Here is a 26,228-nt window from a genome sequence, read left to right on the forward strand (position 1 = left end):
AATGCATGTTCTTTCCCCCTACTCTGATACAGCTTGAATTACTACTAAAAATGTTAAACAATTCAACCATATCAGCTTGCCTAAATCACAAACCCTTCTGTTTCCTATAACATCTTTCTATAACAAGAACACAGCAAGCAAGCAAGTAGGTAGTGCTAAAGATTATGTGTTGCTTTAGATATTATTACATCAGCCACATGTGTCTTTCAGGACGTTTCAATTAACATCCAGTCTTTCTATTCCTTACTGACATATCAGTTTTATTGCAAAATTCCACAGCAAAGGCTAATATACAACCAGCCATTTTGCACTGCAGGGTTGACAAACAATTGCATCTTTTATTTTATTCTTGAACATACTGGAAACTGATTAATATATCTGCTATACTTTTGTCATCATATCAGTGTTTACACAGAGAAATAAATACAGTAAATCAGAAAACCAAATGTCCCACATTGGGAAACTCATATCAGCTGTTTTACCTAAACCGTTTTTTAATTTCTGTAATTGACATTTATGCCTGTAAATAATTTTCAACATATTTCCTTCATATATAGACATAATACATCTCATTCCAATTGTCTAACATATATATTTAAAAACTGTTGTCACTTTTGTCACTGAAGATCTCAAAAAGCTATTTTAGAGTTCCTTTTCAATATACTTTTCATAATGGATTATTGTTTATTTGTTTTAAAAATTACCTGTTAGAGCAGTTCTTAAGCCTTGTACCAGAAAACAATTGCCCAGTATTCTCTTGTATCTGACATGTCTCAAAGCATCTTTATGAAGCAAACTGCACCACCAATTATACTATGCTCAGCTCCACAATCATCACCATTCTAAAACAATCAGAAACTTACATACGAAACCCGTACTCGCCGCCGGTGTGCCAACCCACAGCACTGCATGAAGAGGACAGCAGAAAACACTCAGTATATGGTCTCACCAAGCTTCAGTCTGTCTTGTCATTTCCTCTGAGACACTGTCCATTCCTCTATATTCTCCAGCCCCAGAAAAGGAGAACAGGTAGGGAAATCATCGGCCAAACAATTCTGTTAAATGTGCCCTTGTGGCTGATGAAAGTCTCTCTCTCTCTCTCTCTCTCTCTGTCTGTCTGTCTGTCTCTGTTTTCCTTTAAGTAAATCAATCCCTTCTGTTTCTGCTGAATATATAATTACCAACTGTCTCAGTCCTCTGTATATCTATTTTACTAAAATGCATCTCTGAGATAAATCATTTTTCACTTGAAGATTAGGCATTACCTGTTTCTGAACTTAGAAAAGAATCACACAGAAGAATCTTATGCCTCTGGCTAATGAAACATCCTTTTTAGCATTTTCTTGGTGCTGCTGTTGCTGCTGCTACTCCTGCTGTTGCTGTTACTACAGGCTTCTTCCCAATACAGAAATTACCAAGAGCATCCTTGATTCACAGTTCTCTCTGCACTACAATCAAAATATCAGATCTGTTATTTATTCCCTACCCACCCTCAAGCATGAAAAATGACTGAGTCTAGACTTCAATTCTCTCTGGATTTTTTGGACTACAGAACAACTGCACAGACTGTCAGGAGCTTTGTCTTGCAGTACGTGTTTCACATGAATTGCAGGCAAAGATTTTTACTGGCTGCAATACCTGACTAGCTTACGAACTACAGCTGCATAATATGTTTCTCTTGTTGACACTGACAGATTTTGAGAAAACACTGAAACATACACACACTTTGGTATGTCATATACCTTTTAAACCAATCACAGAATAATTCAGTTGGAAGGAATCTTGCAGGCCATCTAGTCCAACCTCAGAAAAAAATGCCCATAAAACAACTGTAAACAACTATAGAAAATGTATACAAGTTGTTATATTCCTGGAACCTTTGCAATTCAATACTTTACACTTCAACGTGTGCCATTTCCAGGTAGGACCACCAATACCCTGCCTGGCGCCCTGGAGAGCTGCTCCCTGACAGTATCACTGACAGTGGGTTAGACAGACCAATGGTCTGACTCACTATAAAGTAACTCTTATGTGATGCAGGAAGTTAAAAGCTCGAGTTATAATCCCCAGATGACCTCAGCTTGAAGATCTGCAGTAAAGGAGAAACCAACAATTCAAAGTACTGTATTGGATTTCATTTATGGAATGCTTTTACTGCTGAGACATTTCTCATAATGCTCAGTTGAAACTTACCCTCTTATAAATTAGGTTATGCCTAAGATAGGTCTTTAGGTATTGGAAGAACAGTACCATGTCATCTCTCTGACTTCCTTTCTGCAGACTAAACCCATTGACCTTCTCCAACATTTCTTCCTCAGACTTATTTTCTATACTATTATGTACCATTGACTAACTTGTAAATCTGTTCCAGTTTGTATATACAGTGGTGCCCCGCATAGCGAGGTTAATCAGTTCCGGGTTAACCCTCGCTATGAGGAAACATCGCTAAACGGGACGCAAAATGCCATTGGAATGCATTAAACTTAGTTTAATGCGTTCCAATGGCTTCTATACTCGCCATTTTTTAATTTGTCCCCTCCTCTCCTCTATACCTGGAAAATCCTGAAAGGGGTCACCGTAAATCAGAATTCACCAGACATTATATTATTGCCATTATTTTTTGCAATTTTGGAAATTGTGGTGCTACTAATCAGCTGAACATGCAGCACATTCAGTCATGGAAACACTAAAAGCATGTTCTGTCATATGCACTTACAAGTTACTCTGCAGAACTCTGCACTGACCAAATATCTTCTGTATTTCTGGGTGTGGTGGGGACATGGTGGGTGAAGATCATGTATATTCAGTCTTTTATACTTTCAGGTATAACAGGTGACTAGAGCTGAAGTCATTTTGAATTCTGTTTTTGTCTTTTGAAGCATTAGTTTATACCTTCCCTTTTTTTCTCTCTCCTTCATACAGCTAAATGATAAAAATGTTAATGTATATTAGACTGGGCCTTGAGATGTCCTACTCAAAACTTCCTTTCCCTACCCACTGAGTGGCAGTGGTGATGGCAGAGCAGGAAGAGTGGTAAGGGGTGCAGATTAGAGCAGGAAGCAAAGAAGCACAAAGGAGCCAGAGCCGGAAGGGATGCAGCAGCAGTGCTGTCACCGCTGCCATTGGGGGAAAAAACAGAAACAAAAACAAAACCTTCTGTGTTGCTCCTGGCTGGTTTGGTGGAACACCAGGGAACCAATGGGACCTGTGAGGGGTATGGGGTGCTAAAGCACACACTTTGGGAAGCTATGCACTAGCTCGATGTCAAGAACAAATCCTGCTAGGCTAACCTTATCTCATTTTTTCATCTGGTAACCTCCCTGGTAGATGGTGGGAATGCTGTAAACATAATATATCTTGACTTCAGCAAAACCTTTGACAAAGTGCCCCATGATATTCTGATTAGCAAGCAAACTAGATGTGAGCTGATAGAATAACTGTCGGGTCAATACTTAGTTGGTTAGAGAATAATACTCAAGAAAGTGCTTATCAATGGTTCCTTCTAAAACTGGAAGAAGGTAACAAGTGGGGTACAATTGTATTAATGTCTTGGATAAGAGAGTGCAGGGAATACTTAACAAATTTGCACACAAAATTAGGTGACATCTTGAAAGAGAGTAACAAAATTCAAAAAGATCTTGATAGGACTGAGTATTAGGCTGAAAACAACAGAATGAAATTTAACAGGGATAATTACAAACTTCTTCACCTGGGAGGAAAAAACCACAAATGCACAGTTACAAGATGGGGGATATTTGGCTCAGTAATATTGTGAGTGAGAAAGATCTTAGAATTGTTGTAAATCACAAACTGAATATGAACCAGCAGTGCAATCTGGCTGCCAAAAAGGCAAATGTTATTTTCAGATGCATTAGTAGAAGTATCATCTTCAAATCCCGTGAGGTACTAGCCCCCTCTATTCAGCACTGGCTAGGCCTCATCTTTTGTTTCTGTTCATGGGGTTTTCTTGGCAAAGATACTGGAGTGGCTTGCCAGTTCCTGCTCCAGGTTGGTCGTGTTTAGTCAGAACCCTCCACTATGACCTGTCAATCTTGGGTATCCCTGCACGGCATAGCCCATAGCTTCTCTGAATTACTCAAGCCCCTTCGCCATGATAAGGCAGCAATCCATGAAGGGGGACACTGCAATGTTACCACAATTTAGAATTGTGGTGCTGGAGGAGACTCTTAAGAGTCCCCTGGACTGCAAAGAGAAAAAAACTATCCATTCTAAAGGAAACCAACCCTGAGTGCTCACTGGAACACAGATCCTGAAGCTGAGGCTCCAATACTTTGGTCATATCATGAGAAAAGAAGACTCTCTGGAAAAGATCCTGATGTTGGGAAAGTGTGAAGGAAAGAGGAGAAGGGGACGACAGAGGACAAGATGGTTGGAGAGTGTCACCGAAGGTACCAACATGAATTTGACCCAATGCAGGGAGGCAGTGGAAGACAGGAGGGCCTGGCGTGCTCTGCTCCACGGGGTCATGAAGAGTTGGACACGACTTAACGACTAGACAACAAGGCCTCATCTAGAGTACTGTGTCCAGTTCTGAACACCGCACTTTAAGAAGGATGCCAAAAAAACTGGAGCACGTTCAAAGGAGGGCCAAAAAGGAGAGAAACAAGGATGATTAAAGGACTGGAAGCCAAGCACTATGAGGAAAGACTGAAAGAACTGGATATGGTTAGCCTTCAGAAAAGAAGACTGAGGGGAGATATGATAGCACTTTTCAAATACTTGAAAGGTAGTCATACAGAGGATGGGCAGAATCTGTTCTTGATCATCCCAGAGTGCAGAACATGTGATAATGGGCCCAAGCTTCAGAAAGCCATATTTAGTCTGAACATCACTAAAAAAACTTCTTAACTGTTATAGCAGTATGACAATGGACCAATTACATCAGGAGGTGGCAAGCGCTCCAATGCTAGGGACATTCAAGAGAAAATTGGACAACCATCTGTCAGATCTGCTTTGATTTGGATTCCTGCATTGAGCAGGGGATTGGACTCGAAGGTGTTATAGGCCCCTTCCAACTTAATTATTATATGATTCTATGATCACTGCAGTGTTACCATAAAGCCTCTAAGTGTATTTTTGCTAAGTGTGCTTTAGTATCTCTGGTGGTCACTGAATCAGGTGGACTAGCCCATTCCCACTTCTGTAGCACATTACCAGGATTCCTTGTTAATAAAAATACACCAACAAGTTCAATTAGCATCCTAGGATGAAATTTATATGTCCTGAGATATACCTTTCTTGACTAATTCCACATTGATGTAATACTATCGTCATGACACCCATGTTGTCATTCTTACATAAAAACAGTACTCAAGAAAAGTGAAAGCAACAGTTCTGCTTACTTGAAAAGAATTTTCTGTACTGTTTTGAGTTCACTAGTTTTGTGAGGACCTTTGACAAAGCAGTGTCTCTATTTCCCTACAGCATCGATTTGGATTTTGTTACAACTTGTAACTGTCAAGCTTTTGTTGTCTATATTACTGTGAGACAAGCCAGAATTTAAACAAAAGATGTAAAAGTTGTTACCTTGATATAAAATTAACATGTGCTTGAAAATGATTTTAAAAAACATACTGAAAGTGAAGGTGTGATTCAGGGCACTTTTTGGCTTAAAATAAGTTGGTGATGCCCAAGATTACATTTGGGAGAGATCACCATATTTTTCCATGTATAAGACAATACTTTTGTCTAAAGTCTTTAGACTAAAAAAGTAAGCTGGGGAAAGAACAAAACAGCCTCTGTAAACAGGCTTCCTTCAGTCAAAAGGCTTAACTTCCAAAAGTCAGGAGACTTAGCTTCCTGCAATCACAAGCCTTATGTAATTGATGTCAGCTGATGCTATACAAAACAATTAGAACAGACCTTGTTGGAGTTGGAGCCCGTAGGCGGTGTTCAGATTTGACAGGGACTCTTAATGTCCGAGCGTTCTGAGCCCGGAGGCTGAATACTCAAAGCTAAGTTAAGATTTCTTAATTTGGGATTAGAAAACGAACGTACCTACTTGCGAAAATTTCAACTTACGAAAAGCTCCGGCTGCAAAATTTTGCTTTGACTTGCAGCCAGAGCTTCCAATTACAAAAACAAAAAGGCAGGGGGAAAGGGTGGGAAATTCAAACCATTGGTGGTGAAGAGGCTGCTTCTTCGCCCCAACGGTTAGGGAAAGGGAGGTTCAGCTAATTGTGACAATCCAAGTACGGTATATCTTTATTTGTGATATATACATATGAAACTAAATCCAACATGCTAATTTCCAAGAACCTCATTTAACGGGTGATGTTAGGCATGTGTTTAATCTTCGTACAGGCAAATAAAATAAAAGAAACCAGAAGTGAGTGATCACTATGACTCCATGGGAATTCCAATGGACTATAAGTTAATATAGTGGTGCCTCGCATTACGATGTTAATTCGTTCCAGCGAAATCGCTGTAAAACAAAAACATCGTAATGCGATTTTTTAAAGCCCATAGAAACGCATTAAAACCCATAGAAACGCATTAAAACCCAATTAATGTGTCCCTAGGGGCTTGAAACTCACCGTCCAGCAAATATCCTCCATAGCACGGCCATTTTTGCTGCCTGTGCAGCGAGGAATCCGTGCCAGAAAAGAGCAGGCGTCCATTTTGTTTACCCGGCGGCCATTTTGAAACCACCGATCAGCTGACCGAAAATCATCGCGTTGCAATGATCGGTTCCCGAAGCAGGGAACTGATCATCACAAAGCGAAATTCCCCCATAGGGAACATCGTTTTGCAATCGCTTTTGCGATCGCAAAAACATCAACGTCTAGCAATTTCGTTGTCAAACGGAGCGCCCATTAAGCGAGGCACCACTGTAGAACCATTAGAATTAGAGATGGGGTCAGAGTTAGTGGGTATTCTGTCTTCTGGGTCCACTGAGAATTCTCACTGCTCTTCTTCCCTGAATAGGACAAAACTATTGACAAGCAGAACATGTCACTACTTCTCAACACCTAGCAATGTCAAAACACGGTATGGGACATATTTTATCCTAACACATCATGTGCAGTGGAATAAATATTATCTTAGTACTTAAATGCCACAGATTTGTTGGGGCCATTTCTGCTCCAGCTTTTTGCCCACAGAAACAAATCTGTACATGGCAATAGGGTAAAACGTCACAGCACTGTTTACAAATGTTCAAGTACTGTAATAATATCATAAAATATGCAGATCTGACCCTATGTGAATTCTGCAAAAAAAAAATTAACTCTCTGATACTAAAATATCTCATCTGCTCCGATAATGATAATGTCATATACAGACCAGAATGGACCATAAATATTTCTAAGCAACTGTTTTAAGTTGGATATCTTAGAAACAAGTTCTTCAGTAGCACAACATAAACTGAAAGGGAATGGGATAGTTCCTTTAAATTCATATATGGTAAACAGGTATCCCTAGTAAATGAATGAGAAAAAAGTGACATAACTTGTAATAAGAAGGGGTTTTATGTAACATATTGTGCATATTAGGTAGAGATTATATTTTCCACCATATAAAGAATTTAGTCTGATATGCTAGGCTCAGGAATTGGTAACAGATATTTGGGAATGGGAAGACTAGAGACATTCTTGAGAAAAATAATCTTGAATGGGTAGTAAGTGTGTGTATTATGAAAAATAAAGACTAGTAATAACCAACTGTCAGTGTATCCAAGGAATTAATCAGAAACACCTATGAGTCCAGAAAAACCTATGAGTCCAGTAATCAAACACACACACACACACACACACACACACACACACACACACACACACACATACACACAAAGTAATAAGGAGGGGAATGCAATCAATTAAGATCCAGCTGTTATTGTTCACTTTAGACAAGGCTGGTCCTTAGCACTCTGACAGTAATCCACAAAGCAGGAAAGATAACAATAAAACTGATCCAACATACATCAGAATTCTTCTTGTCCTTGCCCTCACAATGTCTACTATGAACAGCAGTTTATGATTTAACTGCATTTCCTTAAATTAATTTTTTTCTTCAAAATGTTGATTAAAAACAAGCCCACAGTCAACACAATCTGCTCTTGTGCTTCTTCCCTCAGCCAACTAGCATTGTCTAGTCCCAGTATGATAGTCTTCACTCTCATCCTAGGACCACTCCTGGCAAGATGCTACATCAGCTGATCAAATGACAGTGTAGAAATAATGAAATGGATACTCAGAGCTTGATGCCAGAAAACTAAGGACACTGCAGTCCAGAATGCCAGTTATTCCCTATAAAAGCCTTTCTTGTAATGCATAAGACAAAACAATGAAAAATGAAGGAATTCAAATTCAGAAAATACATTTCAGCATTTGAGTTCATTTCATGTAAATGTGGCTTTGTTTTTCTTCTACCTGCAATGTCATTATTTCAACACTTACTTCTTTCAACTATATGACACAGCATATAATTTTATTTATTATTGATTTACAGTATTTTATTAGTTTTATTTATTTCTCCCAACAAGGGACCCAAAGCAGCTCACAACATTAAAATTCACACAATTTAAAAACACAATAAGTTAAATATTAAAAGATAAATTATATTATATAAATTATATTAAACAATATATGATTTAAAGTACAATTAAAAGATTAAAACTTGAAAACATAAAAAAAATAAAATTTCTGCTAAGATGGGGTTCAGGGATTCAGTTATAATTATTAAACGCCTGTCTGAAGAGATGGGTCTTTAGCTTTTTTCAAAAGGATAAAAGAGAAGGGGCCATCCTGATCTCCAGAGGGAGAGCGTTCCATAGCCTGGGAGCCACCACAGAGAAGGCCCTCTCCTGTGTCCCCATTAGCTGTGCTTGTGCTGGCAATGGGACTGAGAGAAGGGTCTCTTCTGCTGATCTTAATCACTGAGAAGGTACATATAGGGAGATACGGTCCTTCAAATAGCCTGGACTCAAGCTGTATAGGGCTTTATAGGTAATGATCAGCACTTTGAATTGGGCCTGGAAATGGACTAGTAGCCACTTCAGTTCTTGTAACAGGTGCATTATATGCTCCCTGTAGATGGCCCCAGTCAGTAGTCTGGCTGCAGAGTTTTGCAGCAGCTGAAGTTTCCCAACTGTCTTCAAAGGCATCCCCACACGTTACAGTAATCCAAACGGGATGTAACTAAGGCATGTGCCACTGTAGCCAGATCCGACATCTCAAGGAACAGGTGCAGCTGGCTCACCAGCTTTAGCTGTGCAAATGCACTCCTGGCCACCGCCGAGACCTGGGCATCCAGGCTTAGGGATGAATCCAGGAGCACACACAAGCTGCAGACGTGAGTTTTTAGGGGGAGTGTAACCTCATCCAGCACAGGTAGTATCCATAGTCCCTCATCTGCCTTCCAACTAACTAGGAGCACCTCTGCTTTGTCTGAATTAAGTTTCAGTTTGTTTGCCCTCATCCAGCCCATTACTGATGCTAAGCACTGGTTTAGAGTTAAGACAGCTTCCCTGGAATTAGGTGGAAAAGAGAGACAGAGTTGGGTGTCATCCGCATACTGGTGACACCGAACTCCAAAACTCTGGACCACCTCTCCCAGCGGTTTCATGTAGATGTTAAAAAGCATGGGTGACAATGCAGAACTCTGAGGAACGCCACAGGCCAATGGCCAGGGCACTGTGCAGGAGTCACTCAGCACCACCTTAAGTTCTCCCCTCCAGGAAGGATTGGGGCTACTGTGAAACAGTGCCTCCAAGTCCCATCCCAGAGAGACGGCTCAGGATACCATGGTCGATAGTATCAAAAGCTGCTGAGAGGTCCAGCAGAACCAACAGGGACATACTCCCCCTGTCCAGTTTCCACTGTAGGTCATCCACCAAGGCAACCAAAGCTGTCTCTGTCCCATAGCCAGGCCTGAAACCAGATTGAAATGGGTCTAGATAATCCACTTCCTCCAGGAATCCTTGAAGCAGAGAAAATGCCACATGCTCCAGTACTTTGCCCGGGAATGGGATGTTTGACACTGGTCGGTAGTTATCCAATACACTGGGATCCAGGGAGGGCTTCTTCAGTAGTGGTCTTATTACTGCCTCCTTTAAGCAAGCAGGGATCCTACCCTGCTGCAAGGAGGCATTTTATGTCAGAAATATTTTGCTCATGTGAGTGCTTGGCAAGTGATTGTTAAACAGCACACACACAAACAATAAAGAAATGTAAAAAGTATGTAAATAATAGTCACAGTGGTAAAAAGTTACAAGTGTTAAAAATGGGAAAAAATCATATGCATAACATTAAAAATAATACGTACTACTGTACTGTAATAGTAGTGGTTACAACACAGCAGCTGAAACAGTAATAATATGATTGTCATGCAAGCAATGCCACAATTGAGAAAGGAAATATTCTAAAGATAATTATAGCATAAAATGGAGGGGGGAGAATGAGAGCACAAAGCAAAACCCATATAATGCCACTAAAACAAATTAAAAATACCTCTAAATTCTCCTAACGTATCATCTTGCCCCCACAACTTTAAATGAATGCAAGAAAAATGTGTACAAACATTAATCCTCTCTGTTCCAGCTAACTTAAACATTCTAAATTTCCAGTAACACTGGAAAGATGTATCTCCTAACTGAAAGGAAAGTTCATGTTTTAGGGAGAAAAAGTCCAAAAAAATGTTTAAAAGGAATTATCCTAGCAGACGTTTAAAAGTATTCAAGAACAATTCACAAAAGCTGAGAAAGCTAATGAGAACGAAGTAGTAGACACCAAACATAAAATTTAGCAGAAAAGCTGAATTCAAGAGAAAAGAAGCCTATTCACAGCTTCAAGAAAGAATTTTCCTGCCGAAACAGAAAAAAACGACCTAAGAGCTACCAGTTTAAGAAGTAAACCTGTCTTTTCCTCCATGTTCAGAGAAGACACAAGACACTAGAATGTGGCAAAAACTACCAACACCTACGAATATACCCAAGACAGCCCCCCAAAAAAGATATGTTCCAGATCACTTCAACTTTTCCCATAAACTTAGTTATCCTATTAACAATTTATCCCAATTAAAAACTGATTCTGTATTAACTAATCGACTTCTTTTCTCTCTTTTTTTAAAAATGGAGCTTATTTATTTATTTTATTAGACTTATATACCGCCCATCTAGAACATGTCTTCTCTGGGCGGTTTACACAAAATGCAAAAAACAAACAAAAAAATAACCCAAAACCAAAGATACAAATATAATAAATGAAAACATAAAAGGTAAAGGTAAAGGTTCCCCTTGACAATTTTTGTCCAGTCGTGTTTGACTCTAGGGGGCGGTGCTCATCCCCGTTTCCAAGCCATAGAGCCAGTGTTTTGTCCAAAGACTATCTTCCGTGGTCACATGGCCAGTGCGACTTAGACACGGAACACTGTTACCTTCCCACTGAGGTGGTCCCTATTTATCTACTTGCATTTTGCATGCTTTCGAACCGCTAGGTTGGCGGGAGCTGGGACAAGCAACGGGAGCTCACTCCGTCGCGTGGATTTGATCTTACAACTGCTTGGTCTTCTGACCCTGCAGCACAGGCTTCTGCGCTTTAGCCCAATTTTACTACAAGAGTCCAAGATGGGGGAAAAGGGGAAAAAAGGTAAAGCTAAGTAATGGCTGTATGGCTGTTGGGAAGGCCTGCTTGGAGAAGGACTGCTTATCTTTCCAACTTTTTAAAATGAAATCCAGAAGTCATAATTTCCATAATCCCCCAAATTCATCTGTGAAAGAAACTGAAGTCAGTTACTATAATCATCTCATCTTTAAGTGGCACACCGATCAGGAAAAGACGGCTGACTCTGAAAATAAAATAGAACAATTTACCATGTAGTAGTAAGATCCATTTCATTTGGCATGGACTCAAATATAAGATAAACAATTCATTAAAACCCCAAAAGCCCTTGCTTGACTTTGCAGCCCTTATTTTGAGACCTGGCATACACATCTAGCCATATTTTTTTTAACTCTTGCATTTTTCCCCCTGCACCAGCCACAGATAAGTGGTGTCTAGCCTGATGAGGGCCCATATGGGCCAAAAACAAATGTTTATTTTTGATGTTTTAGTGATCTAATAGAGGTATCACCTACCCTTGCTTTTCGATCATTAAAAAAAAGCATCTATGTCAGCATCTTGGATGTTTGCTAGGTTATATAATATGCTGTACTAGATACCATAATACATCATTATGTGAGAACAAGAAAAAAAACGCTAAAATATAAATGCAGTGGTGCCTCGACTTACAAGCATAATCTTTTCCAGAATATGGGCATAACTCAAAACGGTCGTAAAACGAAGCACCATTTCCCATAGGAATGCATTGGAATGCAATTAATCCATTCCAGACAAAAAAATCACCACCACCCAAAAAAAAAACCAAACAATTCAAGCCCCATCAGAATGCAATGGGGCTGGGGGAAAAAATCGAAACACACACAAACACACACACAGCTAGCCCCATCGGAATGCCATGGGGCTGCGGGGAAAAATCAAAAACACCCACCCACAGCTCCATCGGAACGTGATGGGGCTGGGAAAAACACACAAAAAAAACACAGCATAGAAACATAACCCCCCCAAAACCCAAACCCACCCTGCAAAACCCTGTAAATGTACTCACCCAGAAGCAGAAAGCAGCACCAGGCAAACGCACACACACTAACTGTTGGGGCGAAAGAACTACAAAGAAGCTCTTCACCAACCAACAGTTAGCCCTCTAATTTGAATTTCCCACCTTTTTCGCCTGCCTCTTTTGTTTGCAACTTGAAACTCTGGCCGCAAGTAGAAGCAAAATTTTGCGGCCGGAGTTGGTCACAACTCGAAATGGACATATGTCGGGACGTTTGTAAGTCGAGGCACTACTGTATACATATATAAAACATTTTAAAACTATTGAGTATTTATACTCTGAATTACTCATAGTTAGTTAATTTCTTTTTAAAAGCTCTCATATTTTTTTATTGATAATTTCCAGTGGCAAGTAATGCAGGTGTTGTCTTGTCTCCAAAGAGTCTTCATTAATTCCAGGCAAAGGATACAACTCTCCTGTTTTGCTCCTCTTCTTTATCATGTCTTTTCATACTGAAGGATTACATTCAGGCTTTGCACTGTGTTCATACAGCTGCAGAAAAGGGCAGTAAAACCAGTGTTGCAGAGTTTTGAATTTCTGATTAAATTCTGTTTTTGGTACACTGTAGAAATACAGAGATCCATAGAGAAGAGAATAGCTACAAAGTTCCCCACAGTTCATCACTTTTTCATTTACTAGCACTTAGAATCTCATTAACTGACATTTGTAGAAGAATAAAAAATATTTATTGTTGAACATTTACTTACAGTTGTTTGAATGTACAGATTTGTGTATACTGCTTTCTTTACTACACACATACTAGCAATCTACTGACCAGATCAAAAGCAACAAACAACTTCCACCAATGGAAAAAAGAGAAAAACAGAACTCGTAGAAGAGAGGAGGGGCTCCCTTTGAATTTCAGGTGCTGAAAAGAACAATTGGTTGTATATGGACAATCACTCTGGCCTAGAAAAGTCCCGCCATACTCAAACTACAGACAGCATGTGAAGCTGTAAATAAAACATGGTGTTTATCAACCAGTTTTCAACTCACAGAATGCAGGCCTTTTCTAGTCCTTTTAAAATCCAAAATACATAAGGGAAAATCCTTTGTCAGGATATTTAGGCATGTTTCTAGCAGGAGGCATTGCAGATTCTCTTCTTTCATGTCAGAAAGCGGTCTTAAATTTCAAATATTTTTGGTCAGGTACCGTATTTTTCCATTTATAACATGCCCATGTTTTTAAGAAACTCCCCACTTTTCTAACCCCAAAACTAAGAAAACTTAGCTTTCAGTGTTCAGCCTCTGGACTCAGAACGTCGGACATTACGAGTCCCTGTTGAATCTGAGTCTACAGGCTCCACCTCTAATTAGGTGTGTTTCAATTACAGTGATGCCTCGCTTAACGGGCGCCCCATTTAATGACAAATCCGCATAGCGATGCGGATTTTGCGATCGCAAAAGCGATTGCATTGCAATGTTCCCTATGGGGAAAAATCGCAAAGCGAAATTCCCAAGCGCCCGACGATCAGCTGGCCGAAAAAGCCGGTGGGTGCTTCGGAAGGAGCATGGGGGAGCCCTTCCCCGCGCTTCTTCCCAAGCGCCTGCTGCTCAGCTGGCTGAAAAAGCCGGTGGGCGATACGGAAGGAGCCGGGGGAGCCCTCCCCCGCACTCCTTCCCAAGCGCCCGCTGCTCAGCTGGCTGAAAAAGCCGGTGGGTGATTCGGAAGGAGCCGAGGGAGCCCTCCCCTGCGCTCCTTACCAAGCGCCCGTCGGTCAGCTGGCCGAAAACGCCGGCAGCCGCTCCTTCCCAAGCGCCCGCCACTCAGCTGGGCGAAAACGCCGGCTAGGGCTTTGCAAGGACCACGGGGGAGCCCTCCCCCGCAGTCCTCCGAAAGGCCCCATTTTCGCACAGCTGATCGCCGGTTCCAAAATGGCCACCCACAGTGTTTTCGCGCCGATTCCTCGCTTACCGAGGCGGTGAAAATGGTGGCCCTATGGAGGATTCCCGCTTAGCAGTGAGTTTACCCCCCCATAGGAACGCATTAAACGGAATTTAATGCGTTCCTATGGGGTTTTATTTTCCGTATAGCAATGTTTCTGGATAGCAACATTTTTTCTGGAACGGATTAACGTCGCTATGTGGGGCACCACTGTAGTTTGTACAGCATTAGCTGATGCCAGTTCCATAAGGCTCATGATTGGAGAAAGCTAAGTCTCCTGACTGTAGGAACCTAAGCCTCGTGACTGAAGGAAGTCTGTTTATAGAAGCAAGGTATGTGCTGTTTTGTTCTCTCCTCAGCTATCTCAGCTTACTTCTGTGTAAAAGACACCACTCTATTTTTAAGTGTAATGATTTTAGGAAAAAGTAGTGTCTTATACATGGAAAAATGGCTCCCTGAACTGCAAGATACCACAGAATGACTGATCAGAGCATCAACTGAAGACCAACATGAGTTACTGGATATTATGGACTCTTGACGTCAAGCAAGCAGCACTGCATGCTAAAGAGGACATCCACCAAATAAAATGATTTATTTGGCTTAAATTTGGCTTAAGTTGACTGTTCCTGGTGGTTTAACTAAATTTCTAATCACAACTGTTAGAGGCAAGCCATGTTAACTTGGCAGTCTTCCCTCCCCTAGCTAAAGAGACACTCTTTAAGTTTCAAAAAGGCAAAAAGGGAGAAGAAGGGTCCCCCAGATCATCCGTGACTGTCCTGTTTTAAAAGATGGGTCATAAATTCCAAATTGCTACCTGAAGAACTTGAAACCAACATGCATGCTGGAGCTATTTCCATCTAAGAAGATGACCTGGCCTCTACATCATCAGCCATGTGAATCTGAGACATTAAAAACAACACATAATTTGGAACTGCCCACAAAAACCTGATGCACAGCATTGAAGCTGATTTATCATCAAAAGCTCACTGTTATTTGTTTTTTGTTTTATATTCTGAATGGTTGATTAAAGGTATCACCTGCTCCTGCATTTGTATTGTACTCACATAGACATTTTTCCAGTTTTCAAATACATCTGAATAGAAGGAGTGGCACTTTTATGGCAGCACACTCAATAATCCAAACTTCTGCATCAAAGCTCTGCCATTTCTGATCCTATGTATAACTCAAAATTGAGGTTTTATAATTATTTCAAGGTTATCATTATCGCACTGTCACAGTAATGTGAGTGCATAATAAAAATCATACAGCACAAAAATGAGTTGGAAATGGCAGTCCTGTCACCATCAAAATGGCAAATAATCCATCTTCCAGACTACTGCTAGATCTATCATAATCTACTGATTTAAAATTTCTTTCCCTAAACCGTTTAGGTTCTTTTGACTCTATTAGCTGAAATACTCAACATGACTAGGTTTTAAATCAATATCTAGCATTATCAGAGTATGAATCTGCTTTGTGTTCAGGCTAGACATTTCCCCAAATCAATGGACTTTCTACTAATTTGGTATTTACTGGCCAGAATCCTATTACCTACTTATACTGGCATAACTCTTAACAGTGCACATTTCAGCAGGGAAATGGGGTACATGGAAGGAGCCCCCACAAAGAATGTGGGGATTGTGAACACATTCAGGGATCCCCTGGGCAATGACAGAACCTGTCAGCTCATACTTGACTCCAGAAGCTTCATTATATTGCATCTGATATAAAATAAAAAGAAACAGTGGAATGCCACTGATTATGAAGTTGGTGCTTGTCTGTGAAGATTCTCAGTTATCCAGGTAAGGTTATCTGGAAGTTGAGTCATGGCAACTGGACTTCTTCCTTATTAAGTTGAAATGTTTCACTACTCATCCAGAAGATACAAAAATATGGCCTCTGAGAGAGAGCAGATTTTTTTTAGTTTTGAACATATGCCAATATTGGAGCCTGATTAGAAAGATGCCTTGGCAATGTGTACAGAGAAGGAAAATCTAGAGTTGATGATTAAGAAAATGGAAACAGGGAGAGCCCCTGGTCCAGTGGTCCATCAGTAGAATGATGCAAAATTTTCACAAACATCCTTGTGCCTTAGCTCCATGACATATATCTGCACGCCTTTGATTTCAATCATCTTCCATCAATGATACAAGAAGCACACATTTAAAGACACAATTATGTCCTGTGCCATGTACAGATGCCAATTTCTCTTATTAATTGTCACCTCAAAAATTTGGCAGGTACATTAGTTGGTTATTTGCAACAGGCAATAACCTCCATAATCCACCTAAGCCAAGTGGGCTTCATTTGCTGCCAGCTGGTCTCTGAAAACCTGCTTCTCTTAGTGGGTCTGCTAATGATACAGAACAGGGGTCAGGGAACTTTTTTAATTTTTACCCCCCCCCCCAAATATATATATACACACCGACATTACCCCCTTGACAGGACACTGATATAGCGTGTGAATGCAGATATCTATATCAGTCCCCCTGCATATTTTAAGAATGCAAGAGCTGTACCAAGCTCTACTTTAACAGCATCCACACGAGGCAAAAAGAAGCAGAGCCAACTTTCGGTGGACTCTAATAGGTGGACTCGGTGGCCAGGGGCGCCTTCCTTCAGCTGCGGAAATTATACCAGCTATGGCCCTACCTGGACGAGCGGAGTCTCATGACAGTTACACACACACTGGTAACATCTCGTAAAGATTATTGCAATGCGCTCTACGTGGGGCTGCCTTTGAAGATGGTCCGGCGACTGCAACTGGTCCAGAATTGAGCTGCGCGGCTAGTGAGTGGTGGGGCCGCTAGAGAACACATCAAGTCGATTCTGTTTAAGTTACATGGGTTACCAGTTGCTGCCCGGGCCCAATTCAAAGTTCTTGTTTTGACATATAAAGCCCTAAACAGCTTGGGCCCTGGATACCTGAAAGACCGCCTCGTCCTATATGAACCTACTCGGCAATTAAGATCTAGCCAGGGGGCCCTTTTGAAAGAGCCGTCCCTCAAGGAGGTAAGAGAGATGGCTTGTAGACAAAGGGCCTTTTCGGCAGCTGCCCCCAGACTATGGAATGCCCTCCTGACTGAGATTTGTCTGGCGCCGACATTGATGACATTTCGGCGCCAGGTCAAAGCCTTCCTGTTCCAGAAGGCTTTTAATTGAAATAACATCAACTGTGGGTCCTGATGGCAATTTTAATTGTATTTTAATCATTTTATCTTTTATTGTATTCTAATTGAATTTTAATTGTTGTAAGCCACCCAGACACCTTTGGGTAGAGTGGGCAGCATATAAGTTAGATAGATAGATAGATAGATAGATAGATAGATAGATAGATAGATAGATAGATAGATAGATAGATAGATAGATAGATAGATAGATAGATAGATAGATAGATAGATAGATAGATAGATAAAATATAATATAATATAATATAATATAATATAATATAATATAATATAATATAATATAATATAATATAATATAATATAACAGTTTCAAGGGATCACAATTATTTCAAACTGACTCTCTGCCCGCCATCATTTGGCCTTGCCATATTACGGGTTTGAAACCACTTCTTTTCCTATTCCGCGTGAACAACAATGACACAAAGAAGAAGCACTTTTAGTGTCACGTGTGAACTGTCACTTCTGAAATCAAGCCGGGACTACCCTGACACAGGAGGTACCCCAATTCCCCACACACCCAATGGTTTTTACATGGATTAGTGTGATGGGCAAAAAAGGGAGACAGAAGGCATGTGGGATGCAGGGAGATGAGGGACAAAAGGAATCGTGGAAGGGGCACACGTTATCTCTCAGCCTACCACGGTCACCGTTGCCGCCGCATCTCCTGCTCTTCCGTGCAAGCTTGGCGAGGGCAGCAGGACGACCCATCCCTCTTTGCCTCTGACCAGGATGGAAGCAGATAAGTGGCAAGGGAAGGCAGCATCTTCGGAATGGGAAGGAAGGAGGAAAAGCACAGACAACCACCTGGACCAATTAAAAAGCCGCTCCCAACTGCACAGCCCTCTCACCCTCCTCCTTTTACCAGGAAACGGCCGAGAATGGAGGAGAAACAACAAGGGATCGGAAGTGAAGGCTCCTCTATCCCCTTAGGGCTCTTAGACTCTATGGTAGTTGTTACTCTTTCCCTTCCCTTTGCAGGAAGCAGGTAAATTCTTTGCAAGGCATACTAGCAATTCCACCCACAATACCTGGGGGTAATGAGGACGGTCGCACTGCCGCGACCATCTTCATTACCCCCAGGATTTTCATTTTTACCCCATTTGGGATAAATTACCCCTGTTCCCTGACCACTGATACAGAAGAAGAAACAGGACCATTATGAGGGGGTGCTGATAAGTATTGAGCCTTTCCCAGAAAAAAAATTGAGCTAGGAAGCTATAAATTGCAAGGTGTATTGGCCAATTTGTATTCAATGGTGCAAAAATCAACTACCTATGATTTTAACTTATCTTTCATGTTCGGGTCCAAAGTGAAAATGGCAGCACCTCCAGAAAAGTTCAATGTGGAAGAGCATAGGACCATAATCAAGTTCCTGTTTCATTCGGTGTTGAAATCACAAGCTGCAGGTGAAACAATGGAAAACCGATGTCCTTGGGCTTTCAAGTGATGCCCCATCCACCCTATTCTCCCGACCTGGCTCCTTCTGACTATTATCTGTTCCCCAAACTCAAAAAACACCTAAAGGGACAACGATTTGGGAGTGTTCTGTAGGCAACTAATGCTGCAAATGAGTGGTTACATCAGCAGTCGGAAGAATTTTATTTGCAGGGACTTAAGAAGCTGCAGGACAGATGTCGCAAGTGCATTGACTTCCTGGGGGAATATGTAGAATAGTGTGGTAGTTATAGCTTCCTAGCTCATTTTTTTCTGGGAAAGGCTCAATACTTTTCAGCACCCCCTTGTACTGATAGTTCTCACTAGTGAATAGAAGATCAATTGGGAAGTCCTCTTTTTTTTCCCTTTAGCTACATTCATTATTCCATCAAATCTCCTCCAGTGGGTCCATATTATATGCCCCTCTATCATTATAAGGTATCATAAACAGCACTATGTCCAGCTAATTTCAGTTAGGAAAATGTAACAGATAAGACAATTTCACTTTTTGGTTGCTTTCTGGGACCCTGACTTACGTAATTCATCAGAGGAAAGAATGGAAGAACTGACACTGTGGAAGATGGTATTTAAAACAGTTCTTTATGCTTCTGTCTATTAGCATCTTCCATCACCTAATTAATAGATCTAAACGATCATTTGGGACTTTTTTCTCGATACAAAGTAAATTGGGATACCTCACAGATGAACTCACTAAGGTAAACAAAAGATAACCAAGTATGTATTTTTAGTAGTCTTTTCCATGGTCTCCAGATACATTTAGTCACTGTGAGATGCAAATCCATATGGATATCAACAAGCTGGAGCTGGTAATGCTAACTTGAAGACACTGCTAAATCAAATGAGACCTGGTTAATGGATTCGTCTGTAAGTTTATTTGGGTATCCTCTCTTCCACAGTTCCTCAGAGGGCTACAGTTGCCAATAAAGGATTGGGTTTGGGGTTTCCAAACACATCGCTACAACACAAATCCTTTTTTACTCTTATGTGTGGAGGCACAGACTACATTAATCACTTCTGAGAAGTTTCACTGGGCTTTGCTGGAGTCAGATTTCTTATTGGCACTAACAGATTGAATTACTCTGGGTCCCACATATATCTACAATGTAGGGGAAGGCACTGCCAACTATTAAAACTGTGTGTGAGTTTCAATCAGATTTAGCTAGGAAGCTTCAGTTTGATCCCTTCAAACATGAGGCTCATGCTTTAGTACAACCCAGCTTAAGGGGTGCAGGTCATGCTTTCCTTTGGAAACCTTGGCACAAATGGAGTCCCAATGCTTAACCAATCTGTATTGAAGCTACGTTTCTGCCATTTGAAATCCATGGTGTAGCACCATGTCATATATCCATGAGGCAAGAATTTTCTAATCAGAATCTTTAGTGGGAGCATGTGAACCAAAACTGTAAATAAGGATTTACTACTTCTGAATATTTGAAAGTATGATTTCCCATATATAGATCATGAGATTATGAAAAGATACAAATAAGTTATGAAGTAGATTCTCTATACATGGACACATTCTCTAGCATCCCATTTCAACCTGTACTTTACAGAACCTCTGTTTAGCAAATAAAGAAAGAAGAATACCTCACGTAATCTTCCCCAACCTACTACCTTTCAGATGTGCTGCCCCAAAATTTTTATTGTCCCTAACCAGTACAAGTCACTAGCTGTGTTGGCTGGGGTTGTAGCACCACAGTTCTATCCAACATATCTTGGCATGTCAGGCTGCAGGAGGCTGTTCGAACTATCTCTACACAATCAACTAGAAATTGTTTATTGACAAATTTCACTGTTTTATTGAAAATGCACAGTGTACAACAAAACCAATTTTGTCATCTTCAGATTAACATTACTCTCAAAATAACTATCTCTTTGCTTACCATCACCACATTAAAAAAAGAAAAAAGTTTCCACAGCATTATTCCTCCAAGAAGCCAACAAGGAAACAATGATGATAAGCTGAGGATGTAACAAATACTTGCATCACTTTAGTTTTTTCATCCTTCATTTAAAAACAGTGTCTTGACACACTGAGGCATCCTATTTTAAAAAAATCATTGGCACAATACCTTTTACTCTTGCACAAGTGTGAAAAAAGCAGCCATTCGAAAAATAGACACTGCGGGTTACTCTCACATTTCATACACAATATCTGAAATTCATACAGAAAAGGGCAAAGCAGCATTCTCACTGTTGGTGAAGGACAGATGACAGATTAGGCTCTTTATTTTGTTTTAGCCACTAGATGGCAAAGCTGACCACATAACAACTAACAGATCTCTAAAAGCTCAACTTCACTGCTCTTAAGTTTAGAACACTCCTATACGCAAACATTTTTCAGCCTTTCTTACTAACTGAAACATTCCTCCACAACAATTAAAATCATCTTGTAAAACTGAAAATAACCCCTTACATGTAAAATTACTAGAAGGCAACTTCAATAAAATAACGATAGAAAAATAATATCCAATATCAGTTTTAAAATTCTTCAATACACATACATAGACATACATTGCTATTGCCACCATTGTTCCTAACTATACTTATAGGAATCATAGTCTATTAATATCTGGCAGACCACAAATGGCCTACCTCTGGTCTACAAGGTTTTGTCATATTGAATAATCTTACTAGGGATGTGCCATTTGAGTTTTTTTGGACTCCAACTCTTAGAATTCTCCAAGAATCTACAGATACCTACAGATACTTACATTTCACTCATCTGGACCAGGGCCTATTTCTGAGGCTGCATGGTTGTCTTAGGTCTTCCATGGTACTTCTTTGGGAACTGTACTCTCGCCACCCTTTAGGCTCTGTGAAGGGTACCTCCCAAGGAACGACAACCTCCAGGAAGCACTGCAGCAGGATCCTTTAGCAACAGGAAACAAGGCCTGAGGCAACCATACATTCTTGGAGACAGGCTCTGATCCAGATGACCACACTTTAAGTGTCTGTAGGTGTGGGTCTCTGGGCTCAACTCTCAGAATTCTGCCTGGAGAATTCTGGGAGAATTCTGGGAATTGGAATCCAAAGAGAAACAAATGGCACAACCCAAACCATCAGATCCCATCACTTAGTGAGAGTCATCGTCCAAAAGATCAGGGAGGAGGGCGTCAGGAAGGCATGGTTCAAACACTTAAATCTGTCCGATGCCTGTCCCATTTATAAGTATTCCATCTCTGCAAAGATTACTATAGTGTCTTGGAGTTGTTCTGCCAACATAATCTTCATAACAGAAACAAAAGTCTCAGATTTGCAGTCCTATCTCATAAATCTACTGTCTAAAAGCCACATTCAGCACAAAAAAGTGAAAATTATACGGCATTTCCAAACCTGGAAATATGAAATAACTGAGAAGAATCTTCAACATCTTGCCATCAGATGGCAGCAGACTAACAGACTAACAGTTATAAGCTATAGACCTAAATGAACCTGTGGAGTGCTTTTACAGTTTTGCTGTTCATGAGTCATGTGAGGGCTGGGAAAATTTCCTTTTTAGGTCAACAGTATCCCCCTCACCCTGCCTAGTTCCTTCAACTGGCAAAGAGTTTTGGCTGCAGCATTAGACTGTGAAATTATAACTACTAACTGTGTATTAATCAGTAAACATCAAACAAACAGAAAATTAACATCAGCCAGTGAAAGGCTGAATATGAAATTCTCTTAAATCGAAATTCTCCCCATCCATTAGAATATGATTCTACCTTCACTGGTTATTGGCATGCCATTTTACACTGCACTATTGTTATCTTGAAATCAATATTCTCTGTTACACTGACTGTAAAAAAAAATTAACTGCCACTTTACACATAACAGCCCTCAACACACCATAGCAACAGGAGAAGACTGAAGTAAAATGATCTGGTTTCTATAGTAACTATCGCACAGACCATCTGTAATCAAATGGAATCACAGAAAAGAAAACTAAAATGAGTATTTCTACACTCTGGAAAACAATTTGTATATGAAAGGTTGCAAGGGTTTTAGCATTTTTGCTACCTATACCTTTAAATAATTAAATATTTCCATATCTTCATCAATAATAAGGAATGGAGTCAAACAATATTTAATAGAGCAATGCAGATAAATGCCCAAAAAAAGGTTGTAGCAAAGTTGCCTGCCTGTTCCCCAGGAGAAAAGAAGAAACAGAGTTTAAATAGCAAGATAAAGATATCTCACTTAGCAACAAGAGACATGCCAGGACAAAGAGAAAGTTCACAGAATGTGCAGTATGACTACATAAACACTATCCATCCTCTCTATCCCAATTGGAATTTAGACTCAGGCCATCCTTTTAGCTTGAAAACTAGTATGGGGTAAAGCCTGTATCTGAACATAAAATTATATAATTCTATCCTGAACATTTTGAATTTTCTTTCCAATATCAGATGCTGTAGATAATATCAGAGTTTTCAGAAAAGATGCTACTGGCTTGATAGTTCAGCCAGAAGGTAGAAGTTCAGTTCCTCACTATGCATTCCAGGAAACCCATCCCATGTGGCCTTGGGCAAGCTACACAGACCCAGGATGCATCAAGAAGAAGGGAATGGTCAGCCACTTCTGAGTATTTTCTGTTGCAGAGTTCTGATAAATTTGGTAAATTTCTCTAGCTGCACAGCAGAAGCGCAGGGATTCACCAAACAGAATAGCTTCAGGTTCCCCAGATTAGTCCAGCACTTTTCCTCATCAACTGACAGTCTTAAGACATTTTGAGTAGAAAGATAAAAACCATTTTCTTTACTTATAGTTGTGAACAGATCAAATGGCAAATTGACAAAACATGACAGCTTTTCAAGCAACAGGCCTCAACAGACTCACTCACTCCCGAAAGACAAAAGAGAGAAGTAAAGCTCTTAGCAGAGATGTGGGACCCTTTGAATTCAGAGGCAGTGAAGGAATTATTTGTTAGTGCTGGATAGATGCCGATGCCGCCAGGTGCCTCCAGCTCCAGAACCGGCACCAGCGGCTGCTCCCCAGGGTGGCCACATCGGTCCTCGGTGCTCCTCACTGCCCCCCACCATTTGAATCTCCCGCCATCGGCCTGCAGAGGGCGGCGAGGAGCACTGAGGACTGAGGGGGAAAGGGATTAAAGTGTTCCCCTAGCTGCAGTGCATTTGCAGTCGCAGCGGCGGTGGAAGCTGGGAGGCTGAGCATGGTTGGGATTGTCCAGCCACTCACCTCCCGGCCGTGGCAGTGGCAGCGGAAGCTCGGGAGGCTAAGGAGGCTTCAGACTGGTAAGGTGCTGCTTTTTCCTTTTTTAAAAAAAACTGTTCTGGGTGGGTTTTGGAGGGGGTGTTTGGGCTGGGGGGTTGTGTTTCTGTGTTGTTTTGTTTTTTGGTGATTTTTTTTTTGCAGTCCCAGTGTGGGACTGTCTTTGTTTGTTTGTTTATGGTATTTTTTTAAAATGCTGGAATGGATTAATCCTGTTCCCATGCATTTCAATGGGAAATGGTGCTTCGACTTACGAGCATTTCTACTTACAAACATCTTCTGAGACAGATTAAGTTTGTAAATTGAGGCACCACTGTATTTCAAAAATAAAGGTCAAGGCATCTTCCTGAAGCACACTGTTTCCGTACCATGCACCTTCACTTGCTTTTCTCTGAATCCAAGGTACTTCATTTTGCAATCTCTTTTTCCCTCCAGTCATGTGGGATGTTAAACCAGAATCTGAATTTAAAATGTAAGATTATGTCCTGAATGTATTATGAAATTCTATTCTGAAAAATTGCAAAATAGTGTTTAGTAGATGTATTGTATTATAAACAAATGTATATACGTATAAATAGACATGGGGATGAATATAAAAAAAAGAATCACAATATTCATTGAATATCGCTGATTTGTCAGATAGCACATAGATGGACAGGGCACATCTGGCTGCCTGAAGGGAAGCCTCCCCCTGCCACTGTTTGCAATGAAACAGAAGCTAGGCTAACAGAATGGAAACTGCTATTCTAGCAGCCTACCTTCCATTCTGGTAGAGGAGGTGGTGAGGAGGCAGCAGGACACGGTAGGGAGGTGATGGGAGGAGTGGGAAGGGGGTGTGGGGGCAGACTGTAGGGGCCGGGGACTCAGGTTTTTTAAAAAAGAGACAGCCATGGGTACCTTACACAACAAATGATCAATTATGACACGTTTGATAATTTCAACAGGAACACAGAAGGCTATCTATATTCTGCAAGCCCACATATCCTGTACATGTGCACAAACACTGAGGTAATAAAACATAAACAAATGGAACCAATAATGAACTATTCAAGCAAGGTCCTAATTATTTGTTCTCACAATGTTATTCCTGATGGGCCTCAACTTGTAATAATATATGACATCATTATTTGTTATATAGTATAGAAAGTCCAAGGCCACTGAAGACCACAGCATAGAAATAAAAAATTTGAACTGCATCTTGCTCAAATATTGTAATAGTTTTTCCCACAATTAAAGATTATTACTATTACTATTACTATTACTATTACTATTACTATTACTATTACTATTACTATTACTATTATTATTATTATTATTATTATTATTATTATTATTATTATTATTATTATTATTATTATTATTATTATTATTATTATTATTATTATTATTATTGCTGTGTCTTTTTGTTTTAATTTTCTCACTCAGGGAAACCAGTTTTAAAACAGAAAATACATAAAAAGACGTTTGTAGGATGACCTGAGGACATATTACTAAAAAGCTGCAGATGTTATAATATGCAATTTGATCAATATATGCTGGTCTTCAATGTCTTTTTCTTTTTTTCCCCAAGTCTTAACAGTACAACTGAGAATTATAAGCAACTGCTCTTCTTGGAAAGTAGATGAAGATAGAAATCTACACCACTCTGTGGAATAATATAAATATTTCAGCACTTACTTATGCCAACAGTATATATTTGGTAATGTTCTGGGCCAGTGCTGTCTCAAACAGATTGCAAAGTCATTCTCCAGTTAATCATCATCATCATCATCTTAGAACTGCAGAGCTGGAAGGGACCCTAAGGATCTTTGAGTGCAGCCCGTCAAGGAGGCACAGGGGAGAATTGAACTTCC

The 26,228-nt window shown here is 40.3% G+C and overlaps 1 protein-coding gene across 5 annotated transcripts in view; it reads right to left on the reverse strand.

Moving 5' to 3' along the window:
* CACNB2 (calcium voltage-gated channel auxiliary subunit beta 2) overlaps positions 1-26,228 on the reverse strand; it is a 175,053-nt gene that overhangs the window by 118,825 nt on the left and 30,000 nt on the right. For 2 of the 5 annotated variants that reach the window (XM_078378658.1, XM_020813641.3), the window contains exon 1: positions 864-1,689. The exons of the other annotated variants lie outside the window; for them this stretch is intronic. In XM_078378658.1, coding sequence (XP_078234784.1) covers positions 864-911 — 48 coding nt within the window. In that variant the 5' untranslated portion in view covers positions 912-1,689. Of the gene's footprint in view, positions 1-863; positions 1,690-26,228 lie in introns of those variants that run through there. 5 annotated transcript variants of the gene reach the window in all.

The sequence above is a fragment of the Pogona vitticeps genome, chromosome 6, assembly GCF_051106095.1.
Source record: "Pogona vitticeps strain Pit_001003342236 chromosome 6, PviZW2.1, whole genome shotgun sequence".
NCBI lineage: Eukaryota > Metazoa > Chordata > Lepidosauria > Squamata > Agamidae > Pogona > Pogona vitticeps.